Here is a 27,800-nt window from a genome sequence, read left to right on the forward strand (position 1 = left end):
GAAATGGAAGAATTCTACCACCAAGATATTACCTGACTGAATCATCAGGCTGGGGACAGGTTCAATAGTATGCACTGACTTTCAAGTTACAAATGTCAATTTAATTTGCCAGCCAGAAACAATAATTTGGATTGCTTAAAAGTGTCAGGTATTGCAATGCTCAATGAGCATGGCTGTTTGAGCAAAGTAGTCATTGTTTAAATGTACCTTGGTGTGAATTTGGTTTTACTCTAGTACTGCCCTTAGAGGAGTTCACTGAACTTGAACATGCACTTGGATGTTTGACATTAGCTGTGAATTAATGGAACTTACATATAACAGTGCATTGCTGTAAAAGTACAACAGCTGTCTTAGCAGCAACACTGAAAGATACATTCCAATAGCTATTTCTTCAGGGGAAAAAGTCACTGGAATTAAAAATCACATGCTGAATTTACATGTTTGTCTTTAGGTGCCCTTTTAGAAGAACAGCCTCTGAGCAAGAATACAAATTGTTGTCGGAATAATATGCGAACAGGTAATTTCTTCCAAGTCTTTACTTGGATGTGTATACATATATACTTAGAATTCATTAAAATGCATTGATTTTGACAGCTGCCATTGGGATTGTCACAACTGCTCCATTCCTCCCCCTTCCTTTTGTTGTTTTAGCAGACTTCAGGATTAGACAGTCTGTAGTATTTTAGCCTCTGGACTAGTCAAGACAGCTGAGTCAACATGCGGATCATTGAGTCTGGCTTGGTTCTTTGGGGGCTAGGGAGGGGAAACCTTGCCTTGTTCTTCTTTTTAACAAACAGGATAGCCAGGTTACAGAAGTCTAAATGCAAACAGACAAGATAGTTCAGGGACAAGTTTTCAGGCATGTCCTCAAAAAGAATAATTGAGAAGAAGTGTATTTTAGAGGCTGCTGTTACCTCGGCCAGTTTTAAATATTCACAGTGTAGCATTAGAAAAAACAATCTTGTTTCATTCCTTTTCACGTCTCCCCTCACCAAAACCCAATTTTTTAAAAAAAGTAACTTTTGTGTGCTTTTTCTCTTTATGTAATCTCTCACACAGGAGGATCTATCAAAATGCATACATATATTATGCAGAACAGACACTAATAGAGTTTCTTCAGGTGTACTAACTGAAAAGCTATATCTTTTGTATTTTTTTAATTGCCCATCTCACTTGACTTGTTAAACTTTCCAATCTTGATTATGGTAGTCTGAATGTAGTATACATTAGACTTTCAAAGCATACCATTTGCATTTTTAGATTAATATAATGGGTTGACTTATCTCATGAAAAATCATAACACATTCACTGATACAAATGTTAATTGGGTCTTGGCCTGTACTGAAGCCCTTCTGATTTTCCAGTACACTCTTTGGCATCATTGACTGTATATTTAAAGGGATTAACTTGTTTTCATACTTTCCTGTCTATAAATACAGAGCTATAGCTTTCAGCTATGATCCAAACTACTGCATTTTATAAAGTGGGTATGGAGTATAATAATATATATTTTTGTATTGTGGCAAACCCACTCCTATTAGTAATAAAAAATAACTGTTTTAGTGTTAGAGCATCCTGAATTTTTTTTATTCTTTCTATTATTCGGTCATCTACTTTCTACTGTATTAGTCTGGTACTTGCAATAAGTAGTAGCAAAATATGAATACACAAAATAGAAAATAGAAAAGCACAACTGGATAAAAAATGAGGTACCTGGTCTACCTGGACACAGAGGTTTCTTCAAATATCTCATTACTGGTAAAATTAAAGTTACCATTTTTCCCTTGGCACTAGAAAGAAGTCTAGCTCTAGAAAGAAACAGCCTATAGAGAAATTGTCTGTTATTACAATTTTAAAAGTTTTGAAGGCTTCCTAGGCACTTCTTGTGTTCTCCACCTCTCTCACTTTTCTCTTAACAGGCCTCAGACAAAGTGTCCAAGGTATTTTGCCAGAACAGAAATGTCTAGTTGGGCTGCAGAGCTGGTCCTTAATACACAGATCACACCACAACAGTGAGAGAATCATTTTCCTGGTGTTCTGAGACCTGAATGACTGGAGGCATTTTAATTTCCATCAGTACTGTGCCAGTGTGAGACAGGCCTACTTCTGCTTAAAGATGAAGAAAAGGAATAGAACCATAAGGCATGACTTCAAGGAGATTAACAAGTTCTCATTAATTCTCATGTGAATTTCTTTGGAGGTTTTCCATGAGCTGTCTAAAGGGATTTTTTCTGTGGGGCCTACCTTCTATCAGCTCACTTTACCATCTGGTAGAATTCCAACAACAATTAACTCTCTCAGATGCTTAAGAGAGTTGGGAGCAGGTCAAAGTTGAGAGTTTTGCTTTTTCTCTTTTGATTCTTATACCTGTTCATGTATTTCATGTCCTTTCCTAATTTTAAAAGGAAGGATTATAGTCTTCAATGTAAGTACACTGACACAGAAGTTCCACTGTTTCAACAGACCCCAATAACTTACACTTCTTGTTTAAAAACCTGCTTGTTTTTTTGTTACCATTTTATTCCTATTGTGATTATTCTGTTACCCATGCAAAACAATTCACCAAGTCTTTTAATAGTGAACTTGCAGCAAAGGAATTGCCAGTAATCAAGCACAGAAAGCTCCAGAGTTGAAATAAATTCCCTTAAACTTCTATCAAGGTAGGGCAGAACACAGTGTTTCTGAAATGACACATCTTGAGCCAAGGCAACAAGGTCAAACATCAACGATCTTTCCAGCCTCCCCTCTCCTCCAGCTCCCTAATTTATCTACACATGCAAAAAGGTCCAGCTACCATTTAGATGGCAGCTCTTTGATAACACCAACATGAAACTGAATTCCTCTGTAGTGTGGAGCTCTGTGGTGTAACTGCCTTTATCTTAAAATAACTTAAGGACTTACGATACTGTGTCAATATGCCATCACAGATATGGAAGAATGTATGGAAAGGTGGGAGAGTGGAATTCCTAGGGATGGTCTAGAGGATGGCACAATGCATGATGTTTTTGTTGCACAAAGTTAAAGGTAGCTAAGCTTTTCTGCTACTCTTAGAAAAGCCAGGTATATTTCATATAGAAAGCTGCAGAAGTTCCCTCTAGGGTAGAATGCCTTGCAGCCACACTTCTCACTTTTTCCTGCAGGAATAAAGGGGAACCCTAACTCTTTTATCTGTAGGACAAATAAGAAAACTAAAATCTTGATTCCTCTTAAGCAACACTACAATTTTTTATAGGACGTGTCTCCTATACCTAAATAGTGAGACAGCAGAATTCATACTTTCAGAACTCGTGAGAGAAATAACAGGAAAAACAACACCTGAAGTGTGAGCTAACACATGATTCTCATGCTTCTGATGTCAGAAGACTGCTCTGTTTTCTTTTGAGATACTGTGGTTTCATAAGATTGAAGAAATATAGAAAAATATGTATGCATATGAGTTATTGATGCATTAAATGTATCAAATATACGCAGTCCAACTTCCACATTTAGACTGCTTTCAAAAAGAGTGAAGTGGTACAGTCAGATACTCTATTTAAGCATGAAATGGCCAGTGCTGCTGAGTGCCAACACTAGTGTCCTGCATTTGAGGTTGTATGAGAGTGGCTGCTTGTGTTTAACACACTAACAGTTCATGTAAGAGGTTTATGGAGTGAGAAAAAAGCCTTTTTCAGCTCTGTGGAAATGGCATTGCAACAGGCAAGTCTTCTGCAGGAGTGGGACTTCATAGGCTAGGTAAAAATTGGGGTGGGAAAAGCTGGTGGTTTCCAACTGCACTGGGATTCAGCTCTTAACAGAACCTGAAGCCGTCTCAGAACATCCTGGTCCACACCTGAGACTATTCCAAGTTTATTTGCACTGACTGATGCTCTCCCAGAAGCCAGTTGAGCCAGTTTGTGCCACTGGAACTGGACACACCAGGCTCCACAGAGGTCATCATGTCAATCACTGCTCTCAGTACAGCTTGTGGTCAGGAGAGGAAAGGAAGTAACAGAGAATCCAAAGTTCCTCTCACTGGCAAGATAAGTTTTGCATTTATTCATATCATTTAGGTGCTTTACATCTGATATGGTGATAAATTTGTGATCTGTTTGCATATTGTTCCATGAAATAATTCTGGAAGTGCTACCTGTTCCTGGCCTGGAAGGCAAGACTGATACCTTATTTGTTCACAGAGCAGTTTGTTTTGGTGGTGGTTTTGTTTTATTTTGTTTTTTTTTTAAGGAAGCCACTTCCCAAAAGTATAATTAATATCGCCTGTTATTGATAAAAATACAGAAGTCTGATTTTTTTTTTTTTCTGTTTGTCTTGGTCTTATTTTTAAGATCATGAAGAACTCTGTGGCACCAGTTATGGATCTTTTTGTCTAAATGGAGGGATTTGTTATATGATTCCTACTGTATCCAGTCCATTCTGCAGGTCAGTGAAACTGAAGTTTGTATCTTTAAGTATTGGAAAGGAGCTGTCTAAAGACTATTACTGTAAAAATGTTATAAAAAGACTATTTATCTGTGGCTGTTTCCAATTCAGTGATTCATGCTCAGATTACTTATCTAGCTTGCAGAGATGTGACAATATGAGAAAAAAAATGTGTATTCTTGTTGTATACTTGTTTGGCAGGTGCAACAGTACTGTTTCCTATGCATTCAGGGTGATTCTATATCTCTATCTATATCCCTATCTATATTTAGAGCTGTATTTCCTCCTCTTGTTACAGAACATTTTTTGCCTCATGGAGCACAGGCATTCAGCAAGGCAAAGTACAGCCCAAGTTTTTCCTCCAGATTATATTTCAAAAATTCTAACATAAATGGCCTGACCTGAAAAAGGAGGAACAAAAAAGGAATATAATCTTTTAAAGGAAAAAATAAGGTCATTTAAGACTTACTGTGTTCTCTCAGTCTCGATGAAATACTCAAAGGGCAGCTTTAAAGTGACAGCCAAAGACCACTTGATAAAGAAATATTAAAGCAGCAAATATAGATACTTATTTGTTGATGGGACCACTCTTCTTTTTGAAGCCCATGTAGTAGCACACTGGAAAAGAAGCACTTCTCCGTTTTTGCATGTGGATAGGTTTCCTGCATACATGCAGCCCTATCTCTTTATTTTCTCATTTATCAAGACTAAGAAGATGAGAAATTAAATTCTAATTTTTCATGGTTCTGCATTTTCTAATTCTGAGTTATCATTCATCAAAATAAATTATGGCTAATTTAGTGGGTTTACTTACCATACAAATAGGCATTCAGGCACCTGTTACATGCACTTAAGGATATTACCTTTTTTCTTTCTGTGGCAACTTCAGCTCCCTCTTCAGTCTTGAGCTATAATTAATGATAACTGTATGAAGCAGTTGCAGAACAAAACAAAATCTTTTCTAAGATGCCTCTTCCTTTTGTTTGGGACAGTTCAATTTAAACATTTCATTTAAACATGTAAACTCCTCTAGTAGATGAGGAAAGAAGAGGCAAATTTGTGGTAAATGCTCACTGAAAACCACACACAGCACATCCCTCTCATTAAGCACATTGTCCAATGTCAAACAATGAATCTGATCCAGAAGTGAGGATAAAGCTTGGAAGTGCTGTATGGGGATGATTTATTCTAACTGCTTATACTGTGTGAAATGACTTACCACACCCACAAAAAGCAAGATACATTGAAATGCACTTTTTTTTCCCCTAGAAGAAATTCTATATTATTGATTTGAAAATACTTAAATGAAAAAAGAATGGTTTGACTAAACAGCATCACTTACCCCATTTCCAACCACCCTCTGTACTACGGCTAGACTGGGTGATGAGGAAGGTGGATTTGATGCAAAAACTGTAAATATGAAGTAACAAATCCTCAACCAGGAGCACAATACTCTTCAGGAGCACAAGCTAGTTGACATAGATTATTTCCTCTTCAAAAGGGCTCCAAATGAAGTCATGTGTCATTCAGGTACTAGAGGATTTTATAATCTGCTGAAGCATAAGAGTAACCTCTTAAGAGCCTTTCTGTTATACTCAGGCAATCTTTCTGCATTTAAATGAGGAAATATTTTTCTTCTGTATCTAGTGGTTGATTATGAAGTTTTATGGATTTAAATAGAAGCATTCTACTTAAGCATGTCCTCATTCTAAGCATGTTCCTTAATCAGTCAGAGAAGGCTAATTATAGATGAGAAAGGTTTTGTTTACACACAGATATCTTAGTAATCAGCAGTGATGTGAATAGTAACAACAGAAAAAAATGCATCACTTCTCAGCAGAATTCAGAAAAATATTTAGTTCTCTGGAACTTCAAGAACAGTGTCATTGCACAGTTGTGCAGAGTTTCTTTGGATGGAGGTTTCTGCCAAATCCCACCTGAAGCTTCCAGCTGTTCTCAAGTATTATCTCCCACCAACAGGAAAATCTAAACTAGTTGTAGAATAAAAGGCTGCGTGATCATTAGTGCAGCATTGATTAAAAAGGGGAAATAGAGCAAGAACAGACTAACAAACTGTAAAAACACCTTAAAACACATTTGCCTTGACATGCTACTTATTGACACAAATGTCTTGTGCTAAATAGTTAGTCCAGATGAGCTGATGCAACGTCATTGTATTTCCCAATGGAATGAGGGAAATGGCATCACTCATTAGAAATACATACTTTGTAGCATGCTAACAAATTAAGAGCCACTGATTACTTTTGGAATTTCAGTTATTTTTACCACTGAGAAATTGATATATACCAGGTAGAGATTTAATAGAAAGAAAACATTAGTTGACCCCACACACAAACTCCTGTGCAACATTAGCAGATTTTAAATACAGCTGATGCCAAAACATGAAGTTGCTCAGCTGCTATCTTCCCCCATGCCTTTTCTAACAATGAATTGATGTTCTCAGCAGCAAAAGGCACACCTGTCACCATAAACAATATGAGCTTCAAACTCAGGAATGCCCAAATGTACTAAATAAATATGCAGCAGAATGAAGAATGATGGGAAAGCAGCTGTCTCAGGTGTATCATAAAACATGAGGCTGAAAGCTGTTTGCCTCAGCACCTGATGCACAGATGTCCCATCATCATTAATTAAAGCAGTAAGTGAAAATTTTCTTGTCTGAGGGGAAGCTCTGGTACTTCCATTTTCTTTAACACATGGCAGATTCCTGAGCTTTCATTTTGTATTTCAGACCAAATTCAGATGGTTTAAGACCACACAAACAGAGCTGCTGTGTCTCTGAGGGTAGTACACACAGCTGTTAGTACTCAGTGCTCTCCTTTTGAGGAAAGGTTTATGTTCTGCAGAGGCAGTGTTCAGGCTGAGAACTCTAAGGGACAGAGCTTAGAAATTTCCTCCCTGCAATTCCTGTGTATGGTTAAAGAATACATCCACTTTCCCCTTCCTTTGCTTCTACCCTAATCTGATCTCCCCTCTTCCTACACTCCTCTGATAAATCCCATGCTGATTCCTTTTATCACTTTCTGTGTACCTTATCCTTACCTGTACCTTTCTCTGAGATGGGTCCTTCATTCTCTTTTTCATATGTTCCCACAAGTGATGGCACTTGCTATGCTATAAGCCTTCTGAATATACACGCTCCAAGTTGCCAGTGAAGGGCTTCCCACTCATCTAGGCTTTTCTTCTTTCTTACTCCAAAACTACTTTCACATAATCCAGGCTCTTCTGAAAACACAAAATGTCTAATTAGTATTTTTCTATTCTGCTTTCAGCTTGAAAGGTAGGAACAAAAGTTAGAATACCCACCAAAAATATAGCAAAAAAGAAGTAAATCATTAAGATTTATTATTAATGGCACATAAAATATAAAATGCAACATTATCTTGTATTTGAAAAGTATTCTTGATCAGAATCAATATCTGCCAGACATGGTAAAGCTTGCCAAATAAACACAAGTTCTAGGGGAAAACCCTAGGGGAAAAAGTTCTTTCAACTTCTCTCCAGTAAATTGCATGAGGTTTATTTTACTCTCTGTGCATATGAATAAAGCTTCAGGGAAAGTTTTGAAACTCCTCTGAACACAAAATGTTTTATGAACCTGCTCAGGGGTTCGAGTTAACTTTGCCACCACTTACTCACATGACTTTAAATTCTTTTTCATACTTACTGGATGCTCCTATAGTGTATGGAGTAGGACAGCTCTTAGGAGCCTGCTATAGACTGAAGATTTTGAAGCCATCAGCCATGGCATCTGAACTGCATTGATAAGCAGATAATGTTTCAGCTCTTTTTCTGCTTAGAGCTTTGTGTTTACATTAAAGGAATTTTTATACCAAGAAGCATTGGGGGTTTTCCTGACTAAAGGAAGGCTAAAGGAAAACTAAAGTCAAGACTCTTCTAGTGTAGTATGAAGCAACAAGAGTCTGTGTGCACACTTGACTCAAATCCTACTTCCAGCAGCAGCAAAAGGGACACTTTTCAAAGTCTGCCAGGTTCCTGTGTGTGATGTCCACCTTAGAATCTGGAAGAGAAAGAAACCTTACCTTCTTGCCTGAATCAGAGAGGCAGAAGAACACCTGCACTGGCTCATGAACTGCATCTGCAGTAATGCCTTGTGTTACTGCAGGACTGTTGTGCTTGTATTTTAATTACTGATCAGATTGTAAAGGATCAATATAATAGCAGACCTGCTGGTCATCTAACATCTATGCAGCCTGTTTCCTTCCACTTGGTTCCCTTAAGCATCAGTTGCTCCTATATTTAACATGGTCCTTCACCTGTTTGTACAGCAGCACTGACACCTTCCTTAAAGCTTGTGTAAGCCAATATTTGAACATCTGGATTTTCAGAAATACCCTAACTCTAGCAAAGCCTGTTGGTAGGGTCACATGAGCTATAGTTTTGTTTATTTAAACATGACTATATATCATGTCAAATTTCCTGATCCTGTGGAAACTTCCATAATTTTTAGGTTAGATGACAGGATTTTCAACATAGCATGGAAGTACTTTCAGCAAGTGTGTCAAGAGGTCAGCCTAGAGAAAGTGGATGGGTAGCTTTGTGATCCCTAATCCATTGCACACAGTTAAGCAGATACTGCTGAACTGCCAAGTCATAGAAAACATGTTACTAAAATTTTCTCAAGGAAGAATTAGTAGGTTCAGCAATAAGGATGTTTTAAGTTTTGCATGTGCCTTTTTAGTGTAGGTCTTCTTCCTTTTGCTAGAACCTTGGATTCATATTAGCTGTCATTTTCTCCTCACAGTCTCAGGCCTTCTGGCTTCTTTCTCTCTTGAAGGTCTAGGACTACCTTAAGCACCTGCTTCCATTTTCTACGTAGTAGAAATTGTCTACAACAGTTCCAGTGACCTTTTAGCTACTGTCATCACATTCCCAAGTTTTTTTCCATGGTCTTTTGCAGAATATGAACATGGCTTCCATGCACTGGTCCTGCCAATCCACTCTACCACAACAGCTTCCTAACCCTAATCTCATGTGCAACTCTCTCCAGCTAGAAGGACTGTCTTCCTCCTGCTTCATTCTTCTTTAGGCTAGTGACTTAATGCCTTTAAAGTCATTCTCTATAACTTTTCCATGAGCCTTAACTTGATGCCAAAACCTATTTATTTTTTCTTCCTGTATCATTTTAGCTTTGCATTATTCTCCAGTTTTCACTGGTATTCAAGAATACTTCTATGAATTTGATATTTCATTTTCTAACCCTGTTATTCTATTCAGCTCTCCAAAGCATTTATCTCCCACTTGCTAGAGAACAATGCCCCACTCAAACTACTCTTCTATTCTTAAAGTATTCTACAGAGTTCTTCAGAAATAGGCCACTGAAATGCCACTATACTTACAGCAAATATCTGGAGCATTATCTTAAGCAATCAGAGCAGTCTGGCTCCCTTCCTTCTCCCAGCAGTCAAAAACAGTAACTTTGAAAAGTCTCACATTATCCTGGCTGTTTGATCAGTTGCACTGCTTTAATGTATGATGATAATTTGATAATTTGGATGATGCTCTCAGGCACATGGTGTGATTCTTGTGGTGCCCTACACAGGGACAGGAGTTGGACCCAGTGATCCTGATGGGTCCCTTCCAACTCAGCATATTCTATGATTCTATGAATTAAATCTTTTTTTTCTACTGTATATCTTTTATTTTATTTCCAAAGGCAAAGACTTAAAAGAAATGGTAGTAATTCTTTGTGCAGTAGTTTAGACCATCAGTACTGAAGTGGTCCGTAATCTACAGAAAGCAGTGGTGAAGGTCACATCAAGCATACATGGTGGTGTGCTCCCAGTGATCCATGTCTTATTTATCGTAATCAACAGAAAGCAGTGGTGAGGGTCACATCAAGCATACATGGTGTGCTCCCAGTGATCCATGTCTTATTTAGATATGCTAGACATCTTACTTTTTTTGGCAGTTCCCCCACTCTGCCCTTTTACCCTTCATCAGAAATCGTTCCTTGCAGCTGCCAATGGCAGTTGAGAGCTTCAAGGATGTTAGGGAGTTCAGCCCATTTTTCTCAGCTGGAGCCTGAAATTGCTTATGTCACAGATGATGATGACTTCAGTGCTAGAAATAGCAAGAAGCAGCAAGATGTTTAGTAATACAAATAAAGAGGAGCAAATTTACATACATAAGATATGTGCAGAATGTAGTTATTGAATGAAGTGCTTTCCTTGTTCTGTAATGCAATAAAACCCTTAAGAAAACTTAGCAGAGTAAGTGCAAAATACAAGATAAACTAAGACAAGTTTAGCTTCAACCTATTTTTGACTAAACATGAATTACTAAGCAATTAATTTTATTTATTTTTAATAAAATATCATCCCACTTTACCATGGTAGAAGACTTCAGGAGAAGTTTTCAGAAGCTGAATACATAAAATAAACATAGTGGAGAAGACTTTTAGCTAGAGGGTCAAGAGAGGGTCATTCACCAAGCATGTAACATGTCCTGCCATTAATTATTACACTGCATAAACTACTTTTGCAGTTTAAGGTGTACCATGCCTCAGTGAATTCCCATTTCCTTGATTTAGTTAGCTGACAATACTGGCTCTTCAAAAAGAAAGCTGGAAAGGTACATGAAAGGGGGAAAAGAAAGCATGACTGCTGTAAGATGAGAACCACTGGGACGATACAGGTAACACTAAAGAGATGGATTTAATTGACTAAATTGGCCAGTGAAGGAGGCAGATTTAACTGTGAAGTACACCATTGTGAAGTATATTGCTAATCCAATAAATATATTCAGAAATATATGGTTTAATATATAAAAGCAGTATGGATTAGAATATAAAACTGATGTCCAACATGCCCAATTCTTTCTGATCCAGAAATATGAGGTGAGTGGCAATTCCATAAGAAAACTTGCTGTGAAGCAAAATACAAACCTTGCATTTTGCCTGAACAAGTTATCTCCTCACTTAAGATGAAAAGAAGCCTTTGTGTTTTTCATATTAATGACAGATTTTCATCTAATCCAAATAAAACTTGGTTTCCCCAGGTGTATTGAGAATTACACAGGTGCCCGTTGTGAGGAGGTTTTGCTGCCCAGCATCAAGTCCCAAACAAAAGGTGACCTGTTTGCAGCTTTCTTGGCCTCACTTCTTCTACTAGGAGTTCTTGTAGTTGGAGCATTCTACTTCCTTTGCAGGTAAAAGTGCTTCAGAGTGCTGAAGCTATTCAATCAAGTAGAAATTTCTCCTGGTAATCATGGACTAATTATTTGAATGTAAAATATGTAATGAATTATCCATAAATTTGTCTAGTTATTCAGCATAATTTATGTGGATGTTTCAACTTGTTGCTTGTAATATTTTACCTTCTGGCTTGTACTTTTCTGCATGTCTTTTCAAAGTGATTACTTATAGTGCTTTGTAAAAAATAAATTTAGTACATCTGAGAGACTATAGCCTACCTAGAGTTAGTGCTAACATTTTAACACATTAGTCAACCCTAATGTTGTCCAAAGACTGAGGAGTAGAAGCAAATTACCTAAGTGCTTAGGGATCAGAAACTGCTCCACTGCATTAAACTGTCAGCTAAACCAACTGGTGCCACTAGCTACCAGTTCCTTTACAGCTCCTGGTTTAAAAAGAAAAAATAAAGGAAGAATCAAATTCAGGAAGTATTCCAGGTAGGTGTTTAATAACTACCATCTAGAATGAATCAGAGGACTATCTCATTTATCCACGACAATCCATGTTTGAGTAGCATGAAAACATCAGTGCTAGACAGCAGGTGCTGGAGGTTTGGGTTTAGTAGCATTTTAGGCATATTAGGACTTAGGATAAAACACATGAGCAGCTGCTGGGATTCAGTCAACCTATCTGTTTGATGCTGTAACATTAAATACACTTACACCAAACCCAAACAAACTTACTGTCTTCATTACTCTCTGCAGTTATGGCTGCAAGTCAGCCTCCCATGTCCCCTTCTGTTTCTAGAGTACAGTGCTTCTTCTAAGAGCTTCATAACCTAAGGTTTTTGTAGTTCTGTGCTTTGTTCTCTCAAAATCACATTTGCCAAATCAATCTCTCTATCAGTGCCTTGCAGTGAGCAACCTCTGCACTAGCTGGTCGTTTTACCTCAGCTGCTGTCACAGAAACCCACTGAACGCCAGTGTTTCTCCATAGCTGAATATATTTTGAAGAGATTGAGAGCATTTGATAAAAAGAGACTGTATCAAAAACCCCCTTGTTGTAGGGGATACCCCCACCTTAGTAACGTTAGTTAAGTTAATCCTGTCTGAGCAGTGGAAAGCCACAGCAGCTGTTTGCTAAAGAACATTTGCAGATTACTGTAAAGTTATTAGAACAGAATGCAGCTTTCACTAAAGAAAAATTCATTCAAGTCTTAAACAGGTACAGAGTCTTTCTTTATAGTAGTAAAGCTTGCTTCTGAGACAGGAAAAGGAGTCCTCACAGAGCAGAGGATTTAGAGAGTAATCTGTTAAAAGATTCGTTTCCTCTCACAGACAGTAAAATGAGGGGAAGGCTGGAGACACAATCCACCGGGAATTATGGTCAACAAGCTTTGCATTGCAAAGTACAGAAGCTTAGAATAACAGCAGTGGCAGGTCTGTGCAAGTCTTTTTTTAGACAGTTGGAAGATGAACCTTAACTGCTCTATTTCTTTATAAGAAATCAATTTACTGAAGCTTTGGTTAACTGGCAGAGTAAGTAGTAGGGACTGTTAGAAAGGTAACAAGTACAGCAACTTGGTCTTAACACAGTTGCCCTTGAATCCTTAGGTACCAGACTATCTTGGGAAATCTAATAAAATTTTTATCAATTTCTTCAAGATAAAGAACATAACCAGCTAAAAATTGTCATCTTGCCTTTACACTTCAGAAGCAGATGTAGCACAATCATCTTCTGCTGAAGAGCTCATCTGTAAAACAAATACTTTACATCTAGAAGTCATCTTTTGATGGAAGTGACCAACATAAAAGAGGAGTCTCAAGTGGATACTCGAACCTACTCCCCTCTTTTTCAGCTGTGCAGACAAGGATTGTTGCTAGCAGCTGTCACCAATTTTTTTTTTTTTTTTTTCCAAACTGGATCTACCACATGTATCATCCTGGAAACATCCTGGAAGAGGGTGGAACTGGGGCTTGTTAAAGTTAGCTGAGAGTTTGTGTCATCCTTGACTTGTCCTCTTGATAGGATATTTGCATTTAAAAATGATGTGGCATCATGCCAACAATTGTTTCCTTAGCAAAGATAGTAAAATGTATCGTGAATGTAAAACTTTCTTTTTTAAGTCAGAACTAGTTTGATGAGTGAGATCCAGTCACTCTCTATCTTGAATTGCACACACATGTCCCTGCCAACAAAGGATACTGATTAAGCCAAGTGCTTTGACCTGGGGAAAACAGAAAAGTATGCAAAAATCCTTCTGTATTACACTGTTACTGAAGTAACAACTGGTGTATTTTGCTACAAGCAATTCACCTGTCAGGTCCATGTGGCCTTTGCCCTCCAGAAACATATTGTACAAGTGTTACTGGAAGAGTAAGAAAGGCAGCTGTAGTATAGACTCCACTTACAACAGCTTTTAAAAAAAAACAAACCCAAACATACAGAGGCCTGAATGCAACACAGGAACAGAGAAAATTCTAAGGAAAACTGAAGTAAATTTCTATACTTTATTATGAGGCCATATTGAAATGCCAAATTACCTGTAAGGTGTGTCTGGATGAACAGGAACTCAGCCAGCCAAACAACAGGGTGGTCTAGAAATAAAGCCATCTAAGCTGTCCAAGACAACAGACTTTGTGGAGGAGTTGCATCTCCACAGGACACAAACTGGACAGAAAGGAGAATAGCTCATGACTCTTCTCAAGAGAGCAGATGTCTAAGTACTATTAAAAGAAAGGGAAAGAAACAGCAAGAGATCAGCTCTGTTTCTTATCAAGAAAGTGTGGGAAGTATCACATTATTGGTATTTCACTTCCAAATACTAAGAGAGTTAAAGATAAATAATGTTGTGGTATCTACTACTTGCTTAAATAAAAACCTGAGAAATCCAACAAGCAGGAACATTAACTTCAGGAGAGAAGTCAGGGAGTCCTGCATGCTCTTCCTGCTTCTGATCTCCATTCTTCTCCCTCAAATGGACACTTCTCAAAAATGCTGAGCATTAATTAGAAAGTTACTGCAGAAGATCTGTGAAACTTTTTTCAGTGGAAGCATCATTCAGTTAATTTGTGTCTTCTCTGATAACTTTTTTCACTTCTTGTGGCTTCCCCTCCCCACCCCCTCCCACCCTCATTGTCTGTTTTTGCTTCTTCTGGTCAGAAGAGCTTCCATTCCAAGGACGAGTTCTTCTGAGTGTGGTGCCAACCTGGTAGAGTCTACAAGCAGCAATGGCTGCAACAGTGAGTACCTCTAAACTATTTGACTCCTTAACAAAGACAAAAGAGGAAGTTTTCTTGAACTAAAAGCATGTGTTTTGTTTATTTTTCAGAAATAATAACAGAGTAAGGTATTCAAGTGGAAGAACGGTGAGAAAACAACAGGCTGAGCAACCCTGAGAACACACTAGTTGTAGAGGATAATGTGGTTAAGCAAGATGAGAGAAGCAAGCAGACTGAAATAGGAGCCTTGCTTATGTGTTGGAGAAGACCCCAACCAGGACATAAGAAACACAGCTGCTATGTGTTTTTAAATACAGAAATCACCATCATCACTATAATTTATGTTTGAATTTTGTGAGATTTTTCATGACAACTTACTGTTTTCCATAATGCACAGGTAGAAGCATGAGATAAATTTGGTTTTTACTGCATGGGAGATATGAAATAATTTTTTTTCACTTCACAGATCATATGAGACAATCACGGGGGTTTTAGAATGAGGTAATATCAGGAATTTTTTATAGGATTGTCTTTTTTACCAGGATTGCCCCAGAGGAGTTGAGGACTGTCTTGATTCAATAGCTTGTAATTTTATAGCTGTGATACATGTGTAGAATCTGGTTTGTTTTAGATGCACTTACCAGATTGTAGGGGGAGAAAAAGTACCTTTCTCCAGCTAATACTGATATTTATTTTTTTTAATAGTTAGAGGACATGAGGATGAGGTATCACTGCTAGTGTGCTGGCCAGCTTCCTGGCATGGAAATTTAATTCAAGTTGAAAGAAAGTATAAGAAAAGAGATTGGTAATGGTTAAAAGAAGTTTACTAAGCAGAATATTTACCCTTTGTTTGGTGTATGTCCCTAATATTAAGCAAGGCACCATCCTTGACGGTTTTACTTTTGTCTTGCCTTCTTCTGAAAATCACACTACTAAGGGAGATTTAAACCTTATCTTATATTTTCCAGTTGATATTTCACATACTAGAAGTAAGGAATTTTATTCATCAGGCCCATTCCTGACACAAAATAATATCCAGCCAGGTCTCTTGGCTGAGCAAGTGCTGCCCTCTCTGAAGATTTATTTGTTTTACTCACATAACCATTTGTTGATCACACCAGTATATTCCATATCACTGTCTGGTTCCTCACAGGATTCTGTTACTCAGAGAAAGAGAGACCAAATGACATGGTCTGTCTCTCCTTCTGCCTTGACAACACGAAGAGATTACCTGGTTAGTCAGAAGCATAGAAAATGTAAACTATACCATTTTCTCTGCAACTCATTTCTAGCACTGGAGGTTGAAACCAGCAAAAATCAGATACATTTTCATAATGGCAAATTGCCTGGCAGCTTGCTGTATGGGATTTATAAGGTTGGATTGAAGAGAAAGTTAATTGATAAAACTTCAGGAATTGAAGGGAGACAAAAAGCAGAATGCAGATTTCTTACCTCTGTAATGAAAAATCTTGAGGTGAATAAAAAGATAGATGGAAAGAAAATGTTGAATAAGCTTCTATTCCTAGGGTGTCTGCTACATGCTCTAGCATCCAAAAAAAAAGTGTGTATTTCATGTCAATGTAGACAGAAGTACAGCAAGACAGAGAGGACAAGACATGCTGTTACAGCATGCAAGGTAAGAAGGCAAAGAAAAAAACATATAATAGCTGCTAGAAACCAAAACAGAACAAAATGTTACATCTTGAGGACTCAAGTCAGGGAAGTCAGAGTCCAGGTTAAAGCTGAGTATCTGAAGAGAGAACCTAAGGGCACTAAATCAAGTGGAGGACCTGATCCAGAGAAGCTCCTGATCAAGTTCTATAAAGCCCCAAAAGATTACTTCCTCCCCAGATTAACCAATCCTGCATGTTATTTTCTGAACTTCACACTTCTAGCAGAATTTATGAAAGAAGCTGATGATCACATTTTTAAGGCTAGGAAAGACAGAGGTAACTTTTCATCACATAGAGACATGCCACTGTTCAATACAGAGTTTAGGAGATTTATAGCAGTACTGACAGCTACATCAGAATCAGTATTTCCTGAAGTACTTTGCTCAGCCTCAGTGAAAATCAGTCAGAAACAACTGCTGTTGGGTAACTTCCATATGTTATTGATCCTGGGACACTCAGAGTTAATATTGTTAAAGTTTGCTATACTATTTTCATTGAAGAAGGAAAAGGCTTGTGGTCATCTTAAATGGAAATTCAGGAAGGAAATACTAATAGAAGATGTAAGAAATAAAAGGACTGAAGTTGTACTCTCTATACTCTTAGAACCCTCTCAGCTTTCTAGGCAGACATGTAATAGTTATTCACTGGGACCAATCTTGTTTGCATTATTTGAGAAACAATTTGTACAAAAAGTGAGGATGAATAAACCAAAACCATGTTTAAATGCAAGCAAATTAATTTATGAAACAACATTATCTTTGAAGGAAATCCTATTAATGATGCAGACTGCTTCATACCTATTGCAGTTCAGAACATTTCAGCTTCTAAAATTAATTATTGCAGCTCACAAGCTTTGTGATTTTGATATTCAGGTCAAAATGAGATCAGGCTACAAATTCATTTTAAGGTGGTCAAATGCCACAGAGAGTACAGGGTAACCAACATGACATATAATTTAATAAACTTGCACAACACTCTCTACCAATGCCTGCTTACAAAATAAAGCAAGTTGTTCTGTGAGCAAAAAAGCTAAGGAAACACAGGTTCCAGTGGATCAGATTGAGTGGTTGAAGTCATTGCAGTCTAAAAAAAGTGTTACTTGTAGATGCAGGGATGAGTAATGAAATCTGCTCAAAGAAAACCAGGATTTCTCTGTGCTCCAGTCTTTTGATTTATATTGTTAAATACTAAGTGGGGAGAATAAGGGGAAGTCCATTGGTTGCCCTTCCTATTTTAAAGGTACCTTCAATGTTGTGCTACCCCTTTACAATTTACTGCACTAAACCAGAATTATTTTTCTCCTGTTGCTGCATTTTTCAAGAGCAGTAGAGGGGCTCTGAAAGTATAACTCAGCCATTTGAAAATGGAAAGCAGAGAAGAAATGCGGGACAGAACTTTCCACATTATTTGCTGTTGTGAGTGCTGTGACTGGGAGCAGAAAGGGAAAGCAGTGAGCTTGCCTGAAAGGCTAAAGACTCCTGCTACCTGTTCAGCACATTTTGTATCAGAAGACAAGTACCTAGATGGGACTGCCCAGGAGAGGCAGAGCTTTAACCAAAGGCATAAAGTATTTAATATGGGACACCCAACTCTTCCACATTAAAAAAAACAAAACCAAACCCCTCAATTATGGTCCTATTCATCAGCCTTTCAGATTTAAAGGATATCAAGCTATTTCCAGTAAAAACTGGCAAGTCTGTGGATTAATGTGGATTAGTTTATACTATGACCTTATTCAAACCCAGGGATATTAATGAAGACATATCCCTACAGGTTGGAGAAAAAAAAACACCACTAGAACTGAATTCTATTGTGATTCTCTGGCAATGTTATTTAGACAAGCAGGATGCATATGTTAACTGTACCTCTCAGTCATAATGCCTTTTGTTGGCATCTGTATACTTTAATGAAGAGATGAAATATTCCTGTATCACAGACTATAAGGAATAATCAAAAGAATCCAGACAAATTATTTGCTTTTTGTGGTTATTAGTGAAAAATGTGTTTCTTTCAAGAAAGTACTGCAGTACTTCTTTCACTTTGGGAGAAACTGAGCACACAAAAAAACCCCAAATGTGCCTGCCTAAACATAGTTAAAAAAAACCCAAACCTTTCTCATTATTGTGTATAATATTATCTGCTTCTGTTTATCCAAAGTCTGTTCTTGCTTTTCTTTTGACTGTAACCTGTTCAACATGATCTGTATGGAATGTGAGAGAGCTCTTTCTTGATAGCCAAGTACCAAATACAAATTCAGTGATGGCAGGTTGACACTCAGTTCCAGCTTTCACACTAAGGGTGTGTAAACACAACCTGCAGCTGGAGAGCTTGAAATAACAGGACAACACTGCTGTTTTCATTGTCCAAATTAACACTACAACTGACTCCTAACACTTGTAAATACACCTTTGTATCAGTTTATGTAACATTTGAACATTCTTTTTCAGTGTATATTAAAAAGAGACTGTTTTCAAATTATCCTCTTAATATAAGTAATGATATTTTGACTACAATTTTGTAAAGACAAATAATGGGCTATAAAAATGTAGCTGAGCATCCACTAGTGGCATTTTTTAACAGGGTCCTTGAATTTCAATCTATGTTGTGTGTTCTGCCTCACAAAATTAGCTGCTGTTTCAACCTACTCACTGATTTTCAGCAGTTTGAGAGATTTTAGGAGGTTCAGTGTTGAGGGGATTACTCTTAGCTCCCACTGCTGCCATACTGACAACTCAGCTAAGACAAGCTTATTTTTAAAAAGCTGTTTCTTACAGCTGTGAAAATTTCTTTAAAAGGTGATATGACTGCCACTGATTCAGTGATGTGAATCACTCTGAAACATTTATTTTGAGAAGTCTGTGCTACCTGCTAATCTCAGTGAGGATCTAGCTGTGAAATTTGATTTATAAATTGTTTAAGAAGCATTTAGAAGCACAAATCCCATTGATGTGGAATAAAATTTTTGCTCCTGAATTAGCAAAGCACTTAAAAAAAATACATCCAATTAACTGTTTCTCTCCTAATAATTCTAACAAACTATCCAGGTAATATTTCTAAATAATCCAAAACTATTTTCCCAGTGTTTCACTGTAGCTGTATTTTGTCTGTTTAGAAAAATACCCTACACTGTTATGAAGTGCAGGTAGGCATAAAATAACCAGCACAAAGATACTACAAAGTTTGAACTTGTATTTGTTTAACCTAAAGCTGGGGTATAACAGCAAGGCCCACCATCACCAGAAGTGAGCTCCATTTACCTTGCTGCTCAACTCTGAGCCTGTAGGTAGGAGAGACAGAACTAGAGGGAACATGTTCCAGGCTAATCCAGAGCCCCCCTAGACAGCGTCTTCTGGAGGCTCTGACTGGCTGAGAAATGGGCATAGGAACAGGAAGAATTTCAAGTAAGAAATCTGAGATTTAGAGTCTAATGCTTATCTTGCCTGCTTCTGTGTGCTGTAAACACAACTGCTACATGAAGCTGGAGTGCATTTTGGAGATTCACCAAAAAAAATTATCAGCAGTGAAATTATTTTCTTAATGTCTGCAGAGTGCTCAGCAATTTAACATAAAAGACCATTTAAGTTTACATGTTTCCTTGTAAATTTTAACTTATTTTCCTGTATTATTCCACTGAAAAACCAGAAGCAGGTACCTGAATGGCAGATATTTTTTAACTTACCTCATTTGGACAGTATTTCAGGGTTCAGAAAACTTAGGTCAATACTGAAGTTTGTCTTCCATGAAATCTACTGAACACCACTACAGTTATTTCTAGCAGCAAGAAGTTCTCCATTTTCAGAAAGGCAAAAATGAACTAAGAGGTGGTAATGACACTGAGTTTTGAGACAGGCTTGTAACTAAAAATTAATTAAAAATCATACATAACCACTTTTTACAAAATTCACTTGAAGGCTTAAGATTCTTACCAGTCTTTGTTGCTCCACACTGAAAGTCAAAAGTTTGGCTGCATCATTTACATGTCTTAGTCTGCTGCTCCCTGCCAAGGGGGCCTGATTCAGTCTGACTCATGAGTTAAAATGAGGCTTGTTCCAGTATTCTTGGGCCAAAACAATCTGACACAGAGAGTAACAACAACAAACTTCACTATCTTTGCAGTTTTCTGCAGTTTTTAATGGAAATTGCTCTCTGGCAGTACAGTTGTGACAATTTAGTATAATTTGGCTCCTCTTGCTTTCTCACAACTGCACATTATAGAAAAACATCCTATAATGAAGGAATTTTTTAATTAGCAATTATTAATTTATTAAAGAATCACAAAAAATATTCTAATTGTTTGTGCAAGTACAAGGTTATACATCCCACCGCTTGCCTGTTATTTTTTGTACTTTGGAAACATACAGTTCATTTAATTGAAAGATGCATTAAGAGCCCATGTGCAACACCACATCATTCATATTCAAAAGATGAGGAAATGTCTTTTACCTTTTGTCAGCAAAACCATCATTCCTCCCTGCAGGTCTTGTGACTTGGAAGCTTTTATTTTTTTCTTATCAAAAGCAAAATCCAGTTGTGGTCACTCAAGGATTATATTCTCTTGATGAAAACATACTATCATCAACACTGTAACTCCAGCTAATTATCTTCAGAGCAGCCCTGCTATTTACACTTGCCTAAATTGCTGAGTATTCAATTAACTATCTTTGTCCACTTTAAGACCTCATGTTCATCTTTTGAATGACACAAGTATAAATTATTGCACTGCAAAACTTTCTACTGGTTAAGAACATGCTGTCTTTTGCTATGTGCACCTTTCAAGCAAATACAGTTTGGTTTCACTCAGGACTTGTGGTGGCTGAAAGAGCAAAAGAGAGTGTAGAGGCCAGCTGAATTTGGATAGCAAGATACTTGAATCACAGACATTGTCATTTTATCCATTATACCACGTCCCTGTCACTCAGAAAACATGGCATGTCTGGGAGAGCCAGCGCAGTGATTACAGCCTTGAAGTACATGGTCCTGGGATCCCCTGGGCTCATCCCTGCTCCCTGAGACTGGAGAGATGATCCTCCATGAGATGGACTCCAGCACACGGATGGGGTTCCACCATCTTTTCTGTACTATCTATATCTCTTAAGTGACCACAGCTACAGGACTAGGCAGCTACACAACCTCAAGAGATGATGTGCCCCTTCAAACCTCACTCTCATTCCCTGTTTTGCTGCAGCCCCCCTTGGAGCTCACCATCTGCTTCTTCGGACACATCTGGACATGTCTGCAGTGCTGTTCAGGACACAGGTTTGATCACACTTCACTTACCACTACAGCAAAAAGTTAAAGTTCATGGGTTTACACTGGCAGCAATGCTGACTGGCCCCAACTCATGCCAGCAGCTACAGGAATCCTGTCTGTGCTACAGTTTCTTTCCCTCCTGTTAAACACTTGTGCAGCCAGAAAGGGACTTCCCAGTTAGGCTGAAGAGAAAACATGTATCCACCTCCCACCTCCCTTCTAAATCACTCAATTTCTAAACACCTTTCCTTCTACACGCAGTAACTAAATCATTTCCAAGTCACACCTACACTTATTAATCTCCTGTCCCTAGTCTGCTGCTGGGAGTTCACAGCTCATCCTCTGTCTTGTACTTAAAAAACAGCCAGGGGACAATGCTGTCTGTGCCCAGCACTAACACAAGAGTGTTCAGTGCTCAGGAACACTTCAGCTAGACATGGGCAAAAAGCTGCCAACTACATGTAGTCTCGTTGGTACATTTAAAGCAAAATACTGTTATTTTGTTGTACAAAATACAGCTAAGTATTGTCTGAAAATGGGCCAGCTGCCTGATTTGGCATTTAGACGCATGGCGAAATGGAGCAAAATGAATCTTATTTTCTTGTCTATTACTGAATGAAAATAAAAGAGGAAAAAATTTAAAAGGGAGCAAATATATTAACGATACTGACACTACACTGAACTTACTTGAACTTTGCAACACTGCATTCCAGCTGCTGCAATCAAACAGGTGACTGCTGTAAAAGCACAGGAAAAACATGCAGAAGCACAAGTCTTGTTGTTCAAGTCTCTGCACACAGAACATCACAGGATCCTGCTTGCCCCTTGACTGCAAACTAAAATGCAAACAACTTTTTAAAGGATCCGAAAGACACCAGGTAGTCTTAATCTTCACCACTCTAGATTTAAAGGTTTGTAACAGACAGCACTGTGCTGTAACAGAATGTAAAAGAAAAATCAACCAGTGCATTTTGGTTATGTAAAATTAAGATGCACAAAGACTGAAATTGCTGGTACAGACACAGTATCAGGCATTATTCTAAACCTGGTATATTATTTGGTATATAAGAAAAACAAAATGCAGTTCAAGATGGTGAGACAACTTGAGCTTATAACTTGACAACACCCCTTTAAATCAGAGCTTTTTCTCTAAGAATAGAAAGCCAGGTACTTTTACCTATTTTCATCTTTATTTAACAAACACTTGGTTAATTTTTCTCTAAAGATTTTCATTCCTTTTATCTAGTAAAACCATTCAGTTCTGTAAACTGGACTCAAGTCTGGGCAGGTTGTGAATCTCTCCAGAAGTAAAATCCAGGAAATAATGAATCCTATGCATCAGCATCTCAGAATGCATCAGTAATTTTTCTAGACTTTTACATACATAAATAGAGCACATAAAAGTAACATTTCTTTCTACATGTTGATATTTGGACTCCAACTGACATTTGTGCAGACCACTCTCATTTTGGAAGAGGCCTTCTTCAATTGCAGAATTCCATCAAATGTCATTTACCTGCAATTCTGATGTGTACAGGGGATGACACAAAACGCAAACTTCTCTCACAGCTATTATATTAAACTCTATTGCAACTACAAGATTCGATAACGTTACCGAAATGACGTTTACATTTTGGAAAGGGCTCTGACTGCAAGATGTCCACCTCCTCCTGACTTCTCAGCTTTCTGGAATGAAACAAGCAGCTCAATGAAGCATTAAAAACATATTTACGCTTGGTTTGCTTTAGTTAAACCCAGATGGATCAGAGTCATAACGGTAGTATAACCATGAAGCACGTCATCCTTTATGTCGTTACACTCTCTCAATACAAAATTCCCAGTAACGATTCGATCACATCCTATCTCCCCGTGTCCAAAAAAGCCAAAGAGGGGGACATTAGGAAAAAACTTCCTGAATGCATCCGCTTCCATGTTCCTTTTGGTTTTATAATGCCGATATCCTCTGCCCACGCAGGCAAACATGAAGCCGATGGTGTTGCGCTCGGGAATGTTGGCTGCCTTCAGGCGCTGCATGGCGGCTTCCGCGGTCTTCTCGTCAGCGACGTCCTGGTCTAACAAGACAGTGGCACTCTGGATCTGGGGGCCACTGAAGGCCAGCCCCACCACCCCACAGGAATCGCCGGGCTGGGCACTGCTGCTGAAAGGCAACAGGCACCAAGTCAGACACCCCTTCTGGCCAGGAGCAGCTGCTGAGCCAGGAGCAGCTCTCGGAGCAGAGCAATGCTCCCGCCTTGGAAAGCCACGTGTGGTGAGAAATCAAACCAAAACCTCCACGTTTTAGCAGCTTTTCACAAGGAAAAACTTTCAGGTCCACAAAGAGGGATTAAGCATAAGCCTACCTTTCAAGCACATGCCACATTCAGCAGTTTGTGTATGTCACAGCTCTGTAATTCCAACCAAACTATCAGTTAAACTTAAGACAAGCAAAGATACTCAGCCTTCACACATCACACCAGTGACAGCTTCAGATTCATGTTGCTCTGAGACTCCCTGCTTGGCCACAACACACTGGTTTTAGTACTTACCTACTTATGCTTTATTAGCAATAACTTAATATATGGCCACCTCTGCTACCTGAAGTGATGGAGCAGCTGGCATACAGCAGATGCAAGGAAAATGTTGACATGACTATGGAGCACAGCCCTACACTGGCATGAAAGCAACTGGAGCCTGAGTCTGCCCTGCAGGGATCCTAGTGGAGGGAAAGGGTTAAAGCTGTATGAAATCCACCCTGCTTCAGTGGGAGCCACATCCTTGAGCAGCTACAGCACATCAGGTGTGCTCCTGGAGCACACTCCTGTTTCTGTGCCCAGCTACTGCTCTGGAACATGAACCAAAACAAAGCTCATCAACTAACAAAATGTTCACAAAAATGCTCTGTCACAAGGAGCGGTAATTTATCTGCAAGCCAGAGAGGAAACACAGACTGTGATAAACACGGAGTATGTGAAGCTGGAAATCTTCCCTGTATGTTTCCAGAATTTAATTTGTAACACAGTAATACAAAGGTACCAGCTTTTCTGGGTAGATCAGGGTAGTTTTATACTCTGAAAAAATAAAACATCATTTTACTCCTGCTAATGGGAATTTCTAGTAAGACATAACTAAAAAGCTAAGGCTTCTACCAGAGTTTCTCTCATTTTATACGTTTTTTACAATTTATGTCGAAAAAGATACTTACTTCTCAGAGGTCAGTGATGTAAAGCTCTCCACTTGTCCCCCAGCCAGGATGATACTTTTCTCATTCAAAGGATTGACTATTTGATGAAGAAATCGAGTTGCTCCAGATTTCCAGGAGTTGTAGCCAAACAGAAGAACCACCCGAAGATCTGGGTTATTCTTCAGACCTACAAACAAAACCACACACACAGACAATCCTCTGATTTTTAAATCCAGACCCCCTTAAGTCCAACCACCCTCACCTCTCCTCAAATAAGACACACCCCTTTTGGTAATGGCTTCCCACTGCTGCTACTGGGAAAAAAAGATACAAGTTGCCCAGGCATCCAGAAGCTGGGCTGCTTTCCCTGTGTGAGAACTTCTGAAAAGAACCTAGCAAGGAAAAGAAGACTGCATCTGCTTCCTCCAGCTTTCTACTTAATTTGAGTTTCACCACAGCCTCTGAAGGCCACCTCTTCAGTTTTACTTGACAGCCTTAATCATCCTTCTTACAGATAAGAACTAAGCATATAGGTTAATCAACGAGACCCACAACACAATAATTAGCTTTACCTGAAAATTAATTACATTACATACATCAGCCAGTTGCTTATCCCAAGGCAGAAACTTCCATGTTCCTACAAGACTCAAGAAACTCTCATTAGATTACTCTTCCTAAATTATCTGCCCTGCTTAGGACACATGATGAATGCACTCTCTATTTATTGAAACATGCTGTCTTCTGTTCTGCCTCTCCTTGCCACAGCACCTGACAGCAAAGCTCTTTTGGGGAAGAGAAGCAGCTCCTCCCCAACCGTTTCTGAACCTCAGTGGAGATCATTCTGAATATCACAGACTCATATACTGTTCTTTTTAACCAATTAGAGGTTTCTCAAAACCTAACAGCTCCCTCTGAACAGCTCCACTTGGAACCTAACTGTGGTAATCCAAGATCAATACTCAGGGTAACTTAATTCTAATATTCCAGAAAACGGGAAGAACAAAGATGCATCAGCACCAGCTGCAGGCCTAGAGAGGCACAGAGTGCTCTGGGAGTAGAGTTAGCACAGAAGCTGTTGGTTCCACACTCAGCTCCATGCTAGTACCTAAAAGAGCAACACAACACTTCACAAAAGCCCAAACAAAAGCGACGACAAGGACATACCTGCTTCAGCAAATTTACTTTCATCAAAGATCCTGTACTTCAAGTCTTTTGAAAAATGGAAGGTATGAATCTTCACCCCATCGATTTTGGGAAACAACAGAGCAAAACCAGCTTCACCTTCTTCAATTTCTTGAGGCTGATTGCTGCTTGAGCCCATCGGGGTAACTACAGAGATTCAAAACCAGACACCCTGGGGTCAGTGATTCCATCTACACTGTAACACAGACTAAAGGAGGCAGAACAGCTTAAGTGATGGCTCATTTCCATCACATATCTAGTTGACAACTGTGATTTTTTTGTTGATGTTTTGGGAAGATAAAGTGTGTAGAGTCTTGCTAGCTATCGCTCATGCTGAAGTCACTTTGGACAAGGAGACATGGATATATCTGGACATTTTCTCCAGCCACATCTAGCATAAATCAGTTGGAAAACAAGCTCTGTGCAATACAGCTGCCCCAAGCTTTCCTGCCAGCTTCTGCAGGCACGCAAACATGCTCAGATTTTTGAGTACCACAAGCAAAACAGGGAGAAGTGTTATACAACACATGTTGTGTAACATGTAAGGCGTGGAACGACAGTGCAAAGCAAACTGACAGAAACATGGGGAGCATATTATTGAATTATACTAGTAACAACAATCAAATATCCTACTTAGGCTGTGGAAAGAGATTTTAAGGTGAGAAACTAGGAATAAACTTTGTAACAATAAAAAAATGGAGCCCCGGAAATAGAGAGCCCAGGGAGGCCAAGAACTTCCCACAGTTGGTGTGCCTCCTGCTAGACAATAACAGGTACATACTCAGGATGTCCTGCACAATAATTCACAATGTGCCTGAAAAATACTGAGAGATCCTAGAAATATTTGGTAATTACCAGGTAAGTCCCAGGAAAAACTGCAACAAGCTTCCTGTTGAAATCACAGAATCATTCTGGTTGAAAAAGGACCATTAAGATCACAGAGCCCAACCCTAACCTAACTCTACCAACCGTTAAACTAAATATACCAAGCCCAGTGCTTAAACCATATTCTAAATTTAATTCAATCAAGCATTTTCATTATAACTGCATCACATGAAGTAAGAACTTAAGCTCCACCTAACACAGGTGAACTCCTTAAAACCTGAGCCAGCACTGAAGAAGTGGGACAACAAGGAAACTGGTGAGAGCTCTCCTGTCAGCCCGCAGAGCTGAGCTTGCAAACAGGTGTGGAACTGTGATCAACAGAGGGATGTACAACACGCAGGACACCTCAGAGCTGACCTCTCACAAAATGAGATTTTCCTCCTACCTACAATCCCTGGTGTGACGAGTCCAAGCACCTGACATCGCTTTGGCAACAATTTTTCCAGAGCAGTTGCTGTTTCTTTACTGTTTCTTTTCCTGGCTGTTAAAAAAAAAAAAAAAAAAGAAAAATAGAAGAAAGACCTAGAACTGAGTTGTTCCGAGGAGCACTGCAGGGAATCCTTCACTCAGTCCTGTCCTGTTTAACCACTGCTGCCTGCCGGTGTCAATACTGCCCTAATCGGCAGGCCAGGATTACCGGCATGGAAACGGGATCAAAATCCGCCCAGAGCAGGGAAGGAACGGCCTGTGACAAACAACGCACACCCACGGGCTGCGCTTCACGACGGGCCGGCTTTTCCCACAGGAGACGCCCCGAGGGGCTGGCGCGGGGCTCACCTCTCTTCTGCTCGTGACACTCCTCGTGCCCGCTGAAC

The 27,800-nt window shown here is 38.9% G+C and overlaps 2 protein-coding genes across 2 annotated transcripts in view; one reads left to right on the top strand and one right to left on the bottom strand.

Annotated features, from left to right (window-relative positions):
• The first annotated feature begins 507 nt into the window (after positions 1-507).
• Positions 508-14,849, top strand: NRG4 (neuregulin 4). Its single transcript, XM_009994499.1, has 4 exons — positions 508-517; positions 4,323-4,416; positions 11,458-11,607; positions 14,756-14,849. The coding sequence occupies exons 1-4, from the start codon at positions 508-510 to the stop codon at positions 14,847-14,849; spliced, it is 348 nt and encodes a 115-aa protein (XP_009992801.1).
• Positions 14,850-23,465: 8,616 nt separating this feature from the next.
• The window catches only part of FBXO22 (F-box protein 22), a 4,954-nt gene continuing 619 nt past the window's right edge, over positions 23,466-27,800 (bottom strand). Inside the window, exons 2-6 of the mRNA XM_009994500.1 lie at positions 27,763-27,794; positions 27,371-27,466; positions 26,083-26,247; positions 24,940-25,105; positions 23,466-23,895 (exon numbers count right to left, since the gene is read on the bottom strand). Of these exons, the coding sequence (XP_009992802.1) occupies positions 23,466-23,895; positions 24,940-25,105; positions 26,083-26,247; positions 27,371-27,466; positions 27,763-27,794 (889 nt within the window). The remainder of the gene's footprint in view (positions 23,896-24,939; positions 25,106-26,082; positions 26,248-27,370; positions 27,467-27,762; positions 27,795-27,800) is intronic.

This window comes from Chaetura pelagica, unplaced genomic scaffold (genome assembly GCF_000747805.2).
Source record: "Chaetura pelagica isolate M959 unplaced genomic scaffold, ChaPel_1.0 scaffold222, whole genome shotgun sequence".
Lineage (NCBI taxonomy): Eukaryota > Metazoa > Chordata > Aves > Apodiformes > Apodidae > Chaetura > Chaetura pelagica.